Raw genomic sequence first — 14335 nt, 5'->3', positions numbered from 1 at the left:
TATAGAGCGAAAAATACGGTACATTTAAATATATGCTGAAGTTTGCTTTCCATTATGTTGCTGTATTTTATGCCTTAACTCCAAGATCATGTTTGAGAAATGTTCGTTTTCTAGGTTGATGGTGATATCTGATAACATAGAATTTGAAACAGAAAGCAGGGATTCAACCTTTATTCTCAATAAACATTGAGATATCTACCTGACCTTATCCTGTTTATATCCACAGCCTGTCAACTGTGTTAAAGGACAATGACCATTATCACTACTCCCTTTGGACTCCTCTTGCTGAGAGGAGCAGCAGGGCAAGAGTATATTCTAATGGGGCTACAGCTGTCTTCATAAAAAGTGGCCCGATTTATATAATAAACCATGGTTTATGACATCTTAACTGGGCCAATGACTACAAAAATATGTGCTGTAGTGTTGCCACATACTGAACGTAACTGAGGTTTTAGGCTTGAAAGATATATAATTATAGTGTTTTATGTTTTATTTTATATTTGTGTTTATACATATTTTAAGCCAACCACTGACTCTCGTGTATCTTTTAGTTAAACTCGATGCTACGATTATTTCAGTTCTATATTTCACATTGGGTGAAATGACCTCTAATAACATGGGCTAATGATATATCTTGACTGGTTGGTTAATAACTGCTTTTTAGACCAGAACGCTTGCAAGTTTTAGAAATAACTCTCTTTATTGCAGGTAGGAAAAGCTATGTCTTCAAATGAGACAGCAGCTTATGAGATCATGAAGAGTCTGGATGTGGATTATGTGTTAATAATTTTTGGAGGTGTAATTGGCTACTCTGGTGATGATATCAACAAATTCTTGTGGATGGTGAGGATAGCGGAAGGAGAACATCCTAAAGATATCAGGGTGAGTTGAAATATAAATTGCCCCCCCCCAAAAAAAAAACCCTTTAGTAATTATGTTAGGTCTTTTGGTACAATCTATCAAGATCTTGCTTCTAATTCTGCCACACTTCTATTGAGAAATTTTCCTGATATATTCTCTGGATTCTAGGTACTTCTCAGTAGAGCTATAATTAGATGACATCCTAATAGTCGTAGTATTTTATGTAATAAATGATAGTATTTTATGTTGAGGGATTGCTTCAAATCAGGCCTTATCAGACATTGGTGCCATATCATAATATACCTGATAAGATCAGTAGTAAGTTGAAATGAGAACAAATTGTGGTCTTCCCTTATGGACGGTGCTGCTTTCTTTAAAAAATGTTTAGAGGTACTCACATTTTAAATCAAAAAAATCACCATTTTATAGTTCGAATCGGGGGAAATAAAACACATTAAATGGACAAAACTACAAAGATTCACAAAATGTTTAGGGGTATGCAATGCCCCTGCATCCCCCCAGAAAAAAAGCACTGCTTATGGATGTTCAGAAATGTGTCTTTCTTGGTGACACAGCTGAATATTCTTACAGTTGAATAATCCAATCATTCAATTTCTGAATGCTTAAGTAATAATTTTGCTACTGTACCCCCCTCAAAAATCATGGTTACAGCCTGTATAGAAAAAAACAAGATTGAGCCTCAGTCTGTGAGAGTTAAGTCAGTTTATTTGAAGTAGAAACCAGTTACAGCACCACTTTATTTCCCATATTGCGGCAACATACATAACACTAATTGTATTTCCTTTTTCTCCCTAAAGGAAAGCGACTATTTTACTCCACAGGGAGAGTTTCGAGTTGATAAAGCAGGCTCTCCAACCTTGCTAAACTGTCTCATGTATAAAATGTCATATTACAGATTTGGAGAAATGCAGGTTAGTGAAATTTTGCTATCTTAAATGTTTCTTTGGGGGGGAAATGTAGGCCACTTAATCCGGAAAATCTCTAAGCAATATGCGCAATATAATTATCAATAAAAGTTAAAATCGGCAAAACTTAAATACAGTGCTAGTTTTTAGAATATAGTTTAGCAACTAACCTGTGTATCCCTCAAATAATCCATAGGGTTGTGTAGTCTTCCATCAGCAGAATAAGAATTGGGATGGTCTTCAGTGATTCTCCCAAACCTCTAGAGCAGATTGACAGGTGGCTCTAGGTGGGAAGGGGAATAGTATCAACCTGAAGAGTGCTTCAATCGCTGTTTAGTTGATGGGAGACTTACTGGATCAAATAGCCTTCTATCAAGATCCAGTGAGGGACACCCATTAGTATAGTATTATAGTACTTTAGTGCTAATATGATAAAATAGCCAAAGGGCTAAGAGGGAAAGGAAGTGGGAGTAGAGGTCAAATATGCTCTGAGCTCTTGTAACCCCAGGGTTAAAGAATCAGGTTGGTATTAACATCTGCATGGAGCTTTCATTATAAGTAACTAGGAAGAGCTGGTTAATATGAGCTTATATTACAAAGTTAAATAAAGGGCAGACAAAGGAATGTAATTCATTATCTGTTATATTTCTTATGTGAAAGTTGCCGTTTCTAATTTTTACAATGAAAATTGTAGATTTCACAGTACATGTTTCTTCTGTGGGCTACAAGTTTGTATAATATGTATTTTAAGCTAATCTTTGAATTAATTGTTTTTTTAAATGCACATGCTATAGGCCACATTGGGATTTTCTTAGAAAAAGAAATAAGGCATATAAGTTTTAAATTTAATACATTTAAAGGAAATGTCTGGATGGGGTAATCTGGAAGTTTAGCTTGGGTGTCAGTGGTATGACTCGCAACTCTGCCTTTCAGTTGCGATCATCTGATCCCAGGGAGGTGGTGTAAAATCGAAACTGGTGCTTGGAGGCGGTTTGGTATTGGATGCGGCTGAACAAACCATTAGGGGAACCAGATGACAGATGTAGATGTGTGCAACCTCTTTTGGATGACATCAGAATCTTGTAGCAGCAGGTGCACAACTTGAGAGTTGTCTTGTCAATGTAGCTCTCATCACCAAGCACCTTTTACCAAAACCTTCCCAGAAGAAATCTGGCATCCCATTACTTACAGGCTTGATGACAGTAATGCAGAGGTTTTCAACCTTCTGGGATCCACAGCTCCATTTTTTTCTGCGGCACTCAGGAGCCCAGTTATGTCACCCCTTGCCTGCAGAGCCAGCAGCCCCTCACTTTTTGAACACCCTCCCTTGTGGAGTGTTCCCTTGGCCTCCTCTCTTCTGCTCTCTCCTTTGGAGTCCTCCGGGCAGCCCCTGCTGCCACCCCTGGTCTCTGAGCTGCCCCCCTCACCCCAAAGAGAGGTGCCTCCTCACATTGCCCCACAGGAGCTTAGGAAGCACCCCCAAGCCAGCCGCAGAAGCACCGTTTGCCTGGGGAGCTTGTAGCCAGGGCTGCTACAACAAACAGCCACGCAAGCCTTTGGGAGGCAGAGACGCAAGAGGGCATCAGAGGGAGGTGGGAAGGAAAGGGGGACTGAGGCCAGTGTTGCCGCAGCACACTGGTTGAAAACCACTGCTGTAATGCGTTACTCTAACAGGGACTGCCAGAGTTCTGAAGGTAATAGGAGATAAAAGCACACAACAGTGATCCTTTACCAACTCCCACTGGTATCAGTTGATTTAAATGTTATAGTTTTATACCGCAGTGTACCAATTTGAAGTTAAGGGCCCCATAGCAATATTCTATTGTAAAACGTATGACAACTCATGTATATTTTAGAACTTGGAACACTGGGAGATATTTTTCAAAGTAGTACTTGGATTGAGTTCTGTTCGCAGGATTGCATTTTATATCTTCAACCTAATGTGTGACGTTAACTTTTTGTAGCTGGATTTTCGGACACCTCCAGGATTTGATCGCACCCGCAATGCTGAGATTGGCAACAAGGACATTAAGTTTAAACATTTGGAAGAAGCCTTCACATCAGAGCACTGGCTTGTTAGAATATATAAAGTGAAACAGCTAGACAACAGAGAGACACTGGATCATAAGCCTAGGCTAACCAACATTTTACCAAAACAAAAGTATTTGTCAAAAAAGGTGGGTTCCCAGTGAAGTATCCCTAAGGCGGTTCATAGTGTTACACAAATTTACCAACTATATGATTTAGTTCTTTCTACTAGCCAGATGCAGAGAGAGTTTGTATCAAATATCAGACCTGCCTGATGGTAACCATGGTTAACTAACACTGACAAAGCTTGTGAGGGCAACTAGATTCATTGTTGTGCTAATTGGCAGGCTGTCTCAGAATCTCTTGAAAATCCCAGCAAAGTGTAACAGAGTACTATCCAAAATACGTAAGTAGTGTTTTAGTAACCATGACAGCTCACTGAGTAAAATGTGAAAGTGTCTTTCTGAAAAGTGATACTTAGAAATTTCAGAATGACTTCTTTTTTTTTTGTAAAATAATTAAACCTGGAGCTTTTGTTGACAGCTTGAGTGTCTGGCTTACTCCTTTTGAAATTGTCTTACACAGGTTTTCATTTTTATGTGTGCGCGCTACTCTGTTGAATATAAAAGTGTTCAGGCATGGAAATAAAATCCTTTTAAACAAACTCCCCCCCTTTTTACATGATTCCTTGCAAAATAAATAGAACCTTATGGACAGGCAGTGTTTAATCTTTTAGGAAGGACACTTCAAGGGCAGAGTTGTATAGAGTTAACCGCTGACTATATAAACTATTGACGTTGTTGGATGTCGGAAAAGCATTCAAAGAGTAAATTGATTAATAACTTGATACTTGAGTGGCAAGGACATATTCACACATACCCGTGTAAGCCACTAAAGGTGTTTTCTGGCTTCTACTTTTATGCACAAATGTTTTCTGCTATACAGTATTTACATCCCAATTGTCTTTTGAGTTCTCCCGGTTTGGTGCTGCTGGCTTCCTGCATGTACCTATTATGCAGGTGTACAGAAGCAATTGCCCATATTAAACTGTGCATATTCTTACACCAGGGGTTGGCAACGTTTTTTGAGGCCGGTCCGGTCCACTCCCTGGCAGACCTCTCGGTGGGCCGGAGCGTGCACGCCCGCTCAAGCAATTTCCAGCACACTTCCGGGATGAAGGAGCGCCTGTGCACATGTGCACACACTATTTCCGGTGCTCTTCCAACCCGGAAGTCGGTCCCCCCAGTGAGAGAAAAAATGGCACTGGGGGGGGGGGAGCATGGAATCCCCATGCCAATCCACAAAATGGCCATGGGCCATTTCCAAGAAGCTCATAGGCCAGTTTTGGCCCATGGGCCTTAGGCTGCCAACCTCTGTCTTACACCCTTAAAAATCATCATACACACATAACATAAATCATGTGGTAGTGACATGTTCATGTTGTGTTGAAAAACATAGGACGAGCAACATATGAACACAATTTGCAATAGTTGCGAGGTTGGAATGTCAGTGTATTATCATACCATGTGGGTTGTGTTTTTTTCTGGCATTGGAGTCATACACGTTTTGGAATGAGGTACTGAGAATTTTCAGATTCAGTGTTGCAGATGCTAGTTGGACTTGCTGTACGTTGACATGTACCTTTGCAGCAAAAAATCTTGTCCTCATTTTTGGAAGTCTTAAGATGAGCAAATCACATTTCTAGTTTTGGGGATATGAGTGTGGATGAGTCAAGGATGTAGGGCTTAAAATAAGCGATAGCGGTATGCAACTGCAAGTCTTTATATTAGTTTTTTGCTTCCAGGAAAAAGGTCAGTTCAAAATTTCCCCTTCCCTTTGAGAGTGTAAGGCAAAGTTGCTTTTAGAATTAAGGATCTAAATTGTACTGTACCCTGCATATAATAGCCTTATAGTCTAACTTTTTGATGTAGTGCCAGAATAGTTGTGTCCCAGTGATAAAGGAAATGACAGCCATATTTTTGTCAGTATATCAGACCCCAGGAAAAGTCTGTTACCTGTCTTGCCTGCCATGTGGCAAGCAAACCTTGCTTTAACATATAATTATCACATCACTGTGATGGCTCCCATTAGCTCAGCTATTTTGTAGAATCCAACCCAAGGTTAAAATTGCTTAAAATATTTCTGGGAGGCACAATTGTAGAGGGAAAAATGGATGCTGTGTTTGTCTACCTTTTATTTTAAAAATACGCTTAACACGAAGTACTAAAGAGAAACCTACGTTAAGGGGTGTTGACTAAATGTACATAGGAAATAAATTTATGAAGCCAGATTGTTATTTGTTATTTATTAAATTTAGATACTGCCCTATCTCAGGGCAAGATCTCAAGATTCCCAGTTTCTTTAAAAGATTAAAGTTCAGTTTCTGAAAAGGTATTGAGTGTTAAAGGTTATCGTGGAACCAGTAAAATGTCAAAAATATGGAGAAGAGCGTTCTGTAGCCCTTATGAAAATTTACTGCAAATCATCTACAACTAAGTTTTACCTGATTTAGGCAATAATCTTAAACACACTTACTAGGGGGTAAGTTCCACTGGTTCCACTGAGTACAGTGGGACTTGTCTCTGAAAAAACATGCATAGGGTGGGGCTGTTAAAATTTTCAGATTCTTAGGCCTGCCAGTTTCCTAGCCCTGACCCCAAATGTAATATTTAAATATTCTAGAGCAATGCAGAACTTGATGTAGTCACTAGAGCATTGTAAGAAACTAATACACTATTCTGTTTTTCTTTTTAGACTGCCAAAAGGAAGCGTGGCTACATTAAGAATAAACTAATTTTAAAGAAAGGCAAGAGACCCAACAGGAAGACAGTTTAAATACACTGTACTGATTGCTAATATTGAAGCAGTTGTCCTTGAGATAACCAGTCTTTGCCTTTAGCTCAAGTCATGTTTCACAGCAACATGAGGGTACAGAACCATCATTGGTCCAGATTATTGTACAAAACTTTCAGGCAATGTCTGACTTTAAAATTTTTGGCTTATTGAGAACAGCTGTTTTAGATTTGTATTGTGGAGCAAGACTGAGCTGCTGTCCAGGTCTAGCAGCAGATTTTTTTTTGATTTTTTTAATTTTACTGGTACATATTATCCTTCCAATCGATTGAATTTGGACTGATTGCACCAAAGAGCCCTTTAATTCGGTCCTTGGCACATGCATACTTGTCGAGATTTTTTTTAAGTAGTTGAGCTGAACAGCAATATCTTACTGGAATGGTGAAATGTATGAATTGACTAGCCTTGGTCTGACACTTTCAGGAGTGTGGATATTTTTATATTCAGCTACTAGGACTCCTTTAAAGGTATTTATTTTACAAGACTTCATGAAATGTACTCTCCTCTTGCTGTATGTTGTGTGCTGGACTGTAAACCAAGCTGCAGTTTCACTAATCACCGGACAGATTATATAATTGGATTATGCAACTTGTTTTGAGAAGAGGTGGTCTTGCTACCCATATGCAGGTGTATTCTTGGACTATATAGGGCAAATCTTGTAGGTAGATACAAGGGCTAAATTTGTATCTTAAATCAGACACGACAGTAATGAATGCTACTGAGCACCCTAGCACCTGGTGTTCTCAGATTTTGCTTGTTTAGCTTCATATTTTCATTAAACCATAATTTGGCCTGTTAGGAGATGTTTTTTGACAAGTATCCAAAGTCTTTCTGTGGCTACTGAAAGGCAGATGGTTTATAAACCTGCCTCCATTTTCACGGGGTTGTGGAAATGACTGGCTTTTCTCCATATTTTTATTTAGTGCTTCAGTTGATGGGAAACTTTTTGCTTGACTATGTGCTTTGTCTTTTCTATTTTATTAAAAAGACAATTATCAAGTGCACTAAATTATGGAGACTGAACACGTTCACTTTCCAACTATAGGAAACCTTACAGACTTGAACATCCTTTAGTTATTTTAATAAAGTTAAATGTGTTTGGGGGTATGGCTCACCTGACAGCCACAGGACATAATTTCAATATAGTAAACAGCTTATACCAGATGTATTGGTGTAAAGCAGAATAGTATGTACCTTCCAAACAAAACAAAAAATTATCTATTGCTCAGTGAGAATGTTACTGCTGACTTTTCTTCTCAGATGTATAATTTTTATTTGTAAATTCATTTTTGAGTAAAGAGGTTATTAAATCAATAATGCAGTGGCAACATTTTCACAAAATAACAATCTGGATTTCTGACCCTTTGTCATTGAGATTATATTACTTTGTTGCTTTCAAGCTCAATGCAGACCCGTTGTTGACTATAGGGAAAAATAAAGTTAAATCAAGTTTTGTGTTAAGTGGTTGGCTGTTGTTCCTTTTTTTATTATCTTACATTAAGCTTTGCCAGTTCTGCTTATGGACTTGCTTACAAATTCTCTTACGATGATCTACCCTTTGCCCAGTCACTGAGGGAATAGTGTTTCATCCAGTTGCTGTCTTTCTGCTGACAGAAGGATCAGCAAAGCTTTCTAGTATGCAACGTGGATCAAGGCAATCTTCAGCTATTCCCAACCCCCCAAAAAATTAGCTCTGGTTGAAGTTGGTGGTGGAAGGCCTGCAGGCGATAGGGGGATTTGCCAAACATTGCCTCAAAATCATGTACCAGTCAAAGAGCTTTCTATCAGCAGAGGGTCACTATTGGAGACAACCCTTCATGTTCCACAATATAATATGTTTGGAAAACAGATGTTTAAACCATTTGCAAGTAATAAATAAGCTTTATGCTTGCAGGCTTAATCCTTAACACTGATCTAGTACATCTCATATTTATGGGACGTTAAATTTGGACTGATACCTCTGGTTTACACTGGCTTCCTTATGGGTTCTTGTACCCAGTACCACATTTAAATTCTGAGTTTCAGTTCTAGTGGGAAATTGGTTACTTCTTCAGTACAAGACTCCAATCCAACCTTGATACCAAGTGTAGATCTGTCCTAAAATCCAGACTGTTGTTACTTGGAACAATTCATTTTACTATAGTGGTCTTAAGGGTGGTTGTTTTTGCAGGATACGTCTGCAAAACAGCAGCTTTCATACTCTCCATTTTTTGATAGTGCTGCTCTTACCTCTCAGGTCATGGAATCCATCTAGGATCTTAAAGGCCTCCATATCCTTTGTGCAGTTGTGTTGCTGCACCTACTGCATTTGAGCTAAACTCTGATCAAGAAAAGCAGGAGACACAAAATGCTCTCGCACGGAAGGCTCAAATCTTGACCGGAAACAGCACTTTTGAGAAGCATTTCTGGGCCTCCTAGCCATGTTTGCAACAAGCAGCAACATGTACAAAAACCATCCAGACTGTTACTGAACTCACTCTCCCATCAACCCCCTTATGTAGTCACAACAGCATCCTCCATCCACAAGCAGGGAGGGAGCCTCAAGGTCTCATACTTATAAACAGCCTGGTGAAGATTCCTCTGCACAATCAATGATCATGGAACACTGAGGATTGGGGCAGGGTCAAATGAGTATCCTGACAAAGGATGTCACCGGTTAAGTATGGATCCATTGCTCCGTGTCCGCTTCTCTGGAGCAGCAGAAAACAACCTTTCTCCCTCCTATGTGACATCCTTTTATATAGCCATGTTCAAATATATAAAAGGATGTCACATAGAGGAGGGAGAAAGGTTGTTTTCTGCTGCTCCAGAGAAGCGGACACGGAGCAATGGATCCAAACTACAAGAAAGAAGATTCCACCTAAACATTAGGAAGAACTTCCTGACAGTAAGAGCTGTTCGACAGTGGAATTTGCTGCCAAGGAGTGTGGTGGAGTCTCCTTCTTTGGAGGTCTTTCAGCAGAGGCTTGACAACCATATGTCAGGAGTGCTCTGATGGTGTTTCCTGCTTGGCAGGGGGTTGGACTCGATGGCCCTTGTGGTCTCTTCCAACTCTATGATTCTATTCTATGATTCTAAGTACCCTGAACACAAACCTGCCACACTGAAAAACTCTACTGCAAGCCCTCCTTAAGAATATGCAGAGTGCCTTTCCTTTCGTGTTCAATTGCCAATTTCTGCTGTGGCTTTTATATATTGTTATAACCTGTCCTCAAAACAGCCAAGTAAATCCTCTTTCCTCTATCTATAATAGCCATCCATTTTGAAATATTTCCTTCCTATACCTCTGGAGTAACACTTTGCCTGAGAAAAACAGACAAACACGCACACATTCTTCCCCAACATGGCCTTGAACATTGCTGTCTGACATCTGGCCCCAATAATAAACAACTCGGCTTCACTGGTGCTGCATGCAGAGGGTGAAAATGAAACCCCTAGATTATTATTATTTTTTTATGAATATATAATATACATCCCCCCACACTGCCAATCTCCCATTGTCACCCACCACTCACATTTCGCCAAATTTAATCCTCAATTTTACATACAGCCAGCTCAATAAACAATCCCTCTTATTCTCTGTCTGAAAGTTTCAGAAGCCTTCAATATGGTATACACTGTGGTCGATACTGTCCCTTTCACTCTTCTTATTTCCAACTTCAAGCTTGAAGGGGGTAGGCTGATTTAATCTCAACAAAATCCGTATTTCCTCTCCATCCTGCCCCCTCAACTAATAAATTTTTCTGCAGTCCATCCTGCCGGTCCTCAGTTCCATTACATCCAACTCCACAGTTTATTCTCTTCCGAGTGCTTAACGGACAGTCAATCCAGTTATTAACAATATTTTTCTATTTTTATTTCACAATACAAAGTTCCAAGGGGTGGTTCAAAATCCCTCAAGGCTGTTACTCTCCATCCTTTTTTCAGGCAAAGTCCTTAGTTATAAAATAAATCCACTGTAAAGAGGTATCTTTAAAGTCCTCTCTTCCCAAAAACTTTACATTCCATTGCTTACGGGGAAGGTACATAACGCAGATCTCAAAGAAAAAACATAACTTAAAATATTCCCTCCCCTCCACTGCTCCAACAAAGCAGAAATTAGTGTCTTTCATTCTTTCCAAAACTTTCCACCTCGCCTTTTCATCCAGGAGACAAGGATTTCCACCCCCACTCACAGGCAGAAAAAGGCATTAACGGACGACCGCACATGGTGCCCTTTCAATACCCTTGAAAGTTCAGGGGAGACATGCCTCTAACCCCCCCCCCCCATTAATCTCTGGCTGGGACCCCACCCGGGCACCGGAGCACCCAAGATGGCAGCTTGCTGGGTTTGCTGCAAAACAAGAAGTCCAGTTGCCACATCTTCCTGCTACTCAGCTTTGATTTGCTCACCTTAAGGTCCTGGCAGGTTATAGCAACAAAAAAAAGCACCCCGTAATACAGACCAGCAAGGAAATGGAGGAAAATATGATGCCAGTGGAGAGCATTTTCCATCTCTTTCCAGGCAAGTAGCAATTCTGGTTTTGACAAAAGCATTCGTGAGACTGAGATCCAAGAAGAAATCCCATTTATGCTTATGTGAAGTTAACCAAAATGCCCTTTAGACTGGAAAAGCAAGAAACCAAGTATGTCCAGCCTTACTTGCTTCCTTACCTTATTATCCAAGGTGAACAGTCCCGCAACATTGTTCATAAACTGAATCAGAACTGAATGGCACAGTCCATCTTTTCAGAGCTCAGATCCACCTTTAGCCTCATTCATAAAGTGGTAAATGCTGCTGGCAGGACCCATCTTGGGTCTGGTCTTGACCCATGACCAATGTTTAACTCCTAAGAAAAGCACAACTTGCCTGTTCATTATACACACAAGTCTCCCAAGTCTTGTTAATGCAATGCCTGCAGGAGTGAGTGGATGTTTTAGCAATTAATACTAGCTACATGCTGGCTCCATTGTGAATACTGGTTTCCAACCCACACGGTTATGAACGAGCTGAACAGACAGCGCATCAGAATCAATAAATTCAAATAAAATTTATTGAGTGTTTCGTTTGTGAGTTCAGTTCACAAAATTATGAAAGGAAGGCTAATCAGAAGTGACTGCCAGAGAATTGGATCTTAAACAAATAAGTATAAATTCGTTTACGAACAGTTGTGTTTAAGAAAAAATTTGCATAGGTCCTACAGCTGTGCACAAAGGTTAACTGCAAGAACATCAAAATTTACATTACCATTCAAAGTGTACAGCATCTACACTGAAAAGAATCCTTCAGTCGCAGGTGCAAGACAAACATGAAATAACTTACAAATAAGGCATGTTGCTTCTTCATATTCCAAAATAATCTGTCATAATTGTGAAATACAAGGAACGGTACATAAAGTTGGAACGCAAGGGGAGAGTCCACCTGGCTTCCTGTTTGGAATCTCTTGTTGATTAACTTTATCCAAATATGAGCCTGCACCTCTTAGTGCTGGAAAATAAAATTCTGGCTGATTTCAGTAGAGGAAGCAGGTGTTTAACCGACATGAGGAAAGAAAGGTATTTACTAGAACGTTAAACGGTGTTTTTTAAAACCATGCGGTGCTAAGTAGAAAAGACACCAGGAATTGTAAAGTGTTCATTCAAATGTAGCTTTATCCTGCAGTACTGGTAACCATTTCCAAATCAGAAAAGGAAAATACAACCTAGACATTCAAATTAACATTAATAATGTAATCTGAGGATGTAACAATTTCTTTGGCGAATGAGCAAAATACTGAGGTGATACTTTCAGATTTCAGGTGACACTGAGAGCATTTGTTTACTACTTGTGGTTTACCAGAGACTTAACAGGCTAACCTCTTTAAAACAAGAGTTTATACAAGCAGTGCAAATCAGGTTCTGCTGCAATTAGAGACCACTCAGACTTAGAATTTGAAAACAGAAAATCAGTATCTATAAAAGTTTCCTTTTAAAACAAGATTTGTATTACACTGAGGATGTACATTTCCCCCCTTTAAAATATGGTTTAAACACATTTAAGAAAAATTTGCTTTTATAAATACAATGGCTTTCATATGCTGATACAAGTATACAACAAAGAGGGACAAAGGTAGAGCTTGATTCATAGGTATTCAGGTAAAATGTTGGATGCTCTTCAAAGGCAAGAGCTAAAAGCAAGGATAATGCAAAGCTGTAATACATTCCTTTATATATAGATATATGTGTATAGTTTGGACTGCCACCTTACATTTCTGCTGAGAAAATTATTAAAAAGCTAACTAATGTATCTCTCCTTTTTTTAATATACAATCTGTGAGTAGTGAATCAGAGCAGGCAAGGCACGAAAATAATACAAAGAAAAAAATCTGCATTCCTAACTAATACGTAGAATGATTTAGGGGGACTGTAAAAATGATTTCATGGACTATGCAGAGAACCTTCTACACTGATCCATTATTTTAAATCAAGCCTATTTAACCATTAGGATATATGAGCAATTGTGCAGCTACAACTGAAGCACAACTAGAATTCCTTACTCTAACGATCTCATGGTAAACTCACGCAACCCTTTTCCTACTCTGAAATGGATCTTGCAATTCCTCCCCATCAGGTTTTCTTCGTGCATCCCGATCGCATCTATGAATGGTTCAAATGTATGTACAAAAAAGGGAGAGAGAGAGAATGGCTGCTGGCTCTAACAGAGCTATTACCTATTGAACCATTCAGAGGGGTACATATGCACCCCCATCACCTCAACATGGCTATGCTTAGTCAAGCATCTGTAACCTGTGTCCAAAGGACTGATGTGCAGACAATTCTACTGCCCAGTGCTTCTTGGGTTATTCCAAATGCCATCAACCAGGAAATGAGAAATATGGGGCCGGGGGTGGGCTGGGTTTTACTCCCCTGTTCTACCTTCTCAGCAGCTGATAAACAGTATTCCGAACAACCAGTTTGGACCATAAATTTCCTACAAAAACCCCAAAAGTCTTAATAGTAGAGAAGATAGTACTCTGATAACCTCTGGCGTCACTTAACGCTTTAGGGCATCTCTCTTACACTACAAAAACTATGGTGCAGAATTCTCCCCCCCCCCCTTTCTAAAGCCCTTAACTTATGCCAAGTAGTATAGTCTCAGCATCTAAATTAAATCTCTATTGTAGAGCTGATATTTTCTTCAGGGGCTACACATATGCTCCCCCTATATGGACAAGTATCAAAGCAATTAGTATCGCAAAAGAATGGTATACAGAAACGAGGCGAATCTGCTTACAACTTGAAGGAACAATTAACAGTCTCTAAAGCAGGCTTCCTGAACCTCGGCCCTCCAGATGTTTTGAGACTACAATTCCCATCATCCCTGACCACTGGTCCTGCTAGCTAGGGATCATGGGAGTTGTAGGCCAAAAAGGGCCGAGGTGGAGGAAGCCTGCTCTATAAAGCATGGTATAACAGAAGTCTCTGCTGCATCAGCTGGCAGGTGACTCACCAAGGGGATCTGGGTCTTCAAAAGAATGACAATGGGCGCGCATAGCACACAGTTGAAAAGATGAGGGCAACAGATGAACAAGGCTGCTTAGGTATTCCTGTCTTCCTACAAGACGTCGAGAAGTGAGTGCTTGAGAGTGAATCACCAAGACAGAAGCATTCTATTGTATGGATGCACAAAGGAAATTTTCTTGTGTCAG

General features: G+C 39.7%; 1 protein-coding gene and 1 long non-coding RNA gene across 2 annotated transcripts in view; both read left to right on the top strand.

The window, feature by feature from the left end:
- The window catches only part of STT3B (STT3 oligosaccharyltransferase complex catalytic subunit B), a 43980-nt gene extending 35851 nt beyond the window's left edge, over positions 1-8129 (top strand). Inside the window, exons 13-16 of the mRNA XM_083404829.1 lie at positions 709-882; positions 1680-1793; positions 3752-3964; positions 6570-8129. Coding sequence (XP_083260955.1) covers positions 709-882; positions 1680-1793; positions 3752-3964; positions 6570-6650 — 582 coding nt within the window. The 3' untranslated portion in view covers positions 6651-8129. The remainder of the gene's footprint in view (positions 1-708; positions 883-1679; positions 1794-3751; positions 3965-6569) is intronic.
- The window catches only part of LOC310660487, a 330629-nt gene that overhangs the window by 192066 nt on the left and 124228 nt on the right, over positions 1-14335 (top strand). The gene's annotated exons all lie outside the window — the stretch shown is intronic.

This window comes from Podarcis tiliguerta (genome assembly GCF_965153285.1).
Source record: "Podarcis tiliguerta genome assembly, chromosome: 12".
In the NCBI taxonomy this organism is placed as follows: Eukaryota; Metazoa; Chordata; class Lepidosauria; order Squamata; family Lacertidae; genus Podarcis; species Podarcis tiliguerta.
Note: the sequence above shows the minus strand (reverse complement) of the source record. Positions and strands in the feature narration are given on the sequence as shown.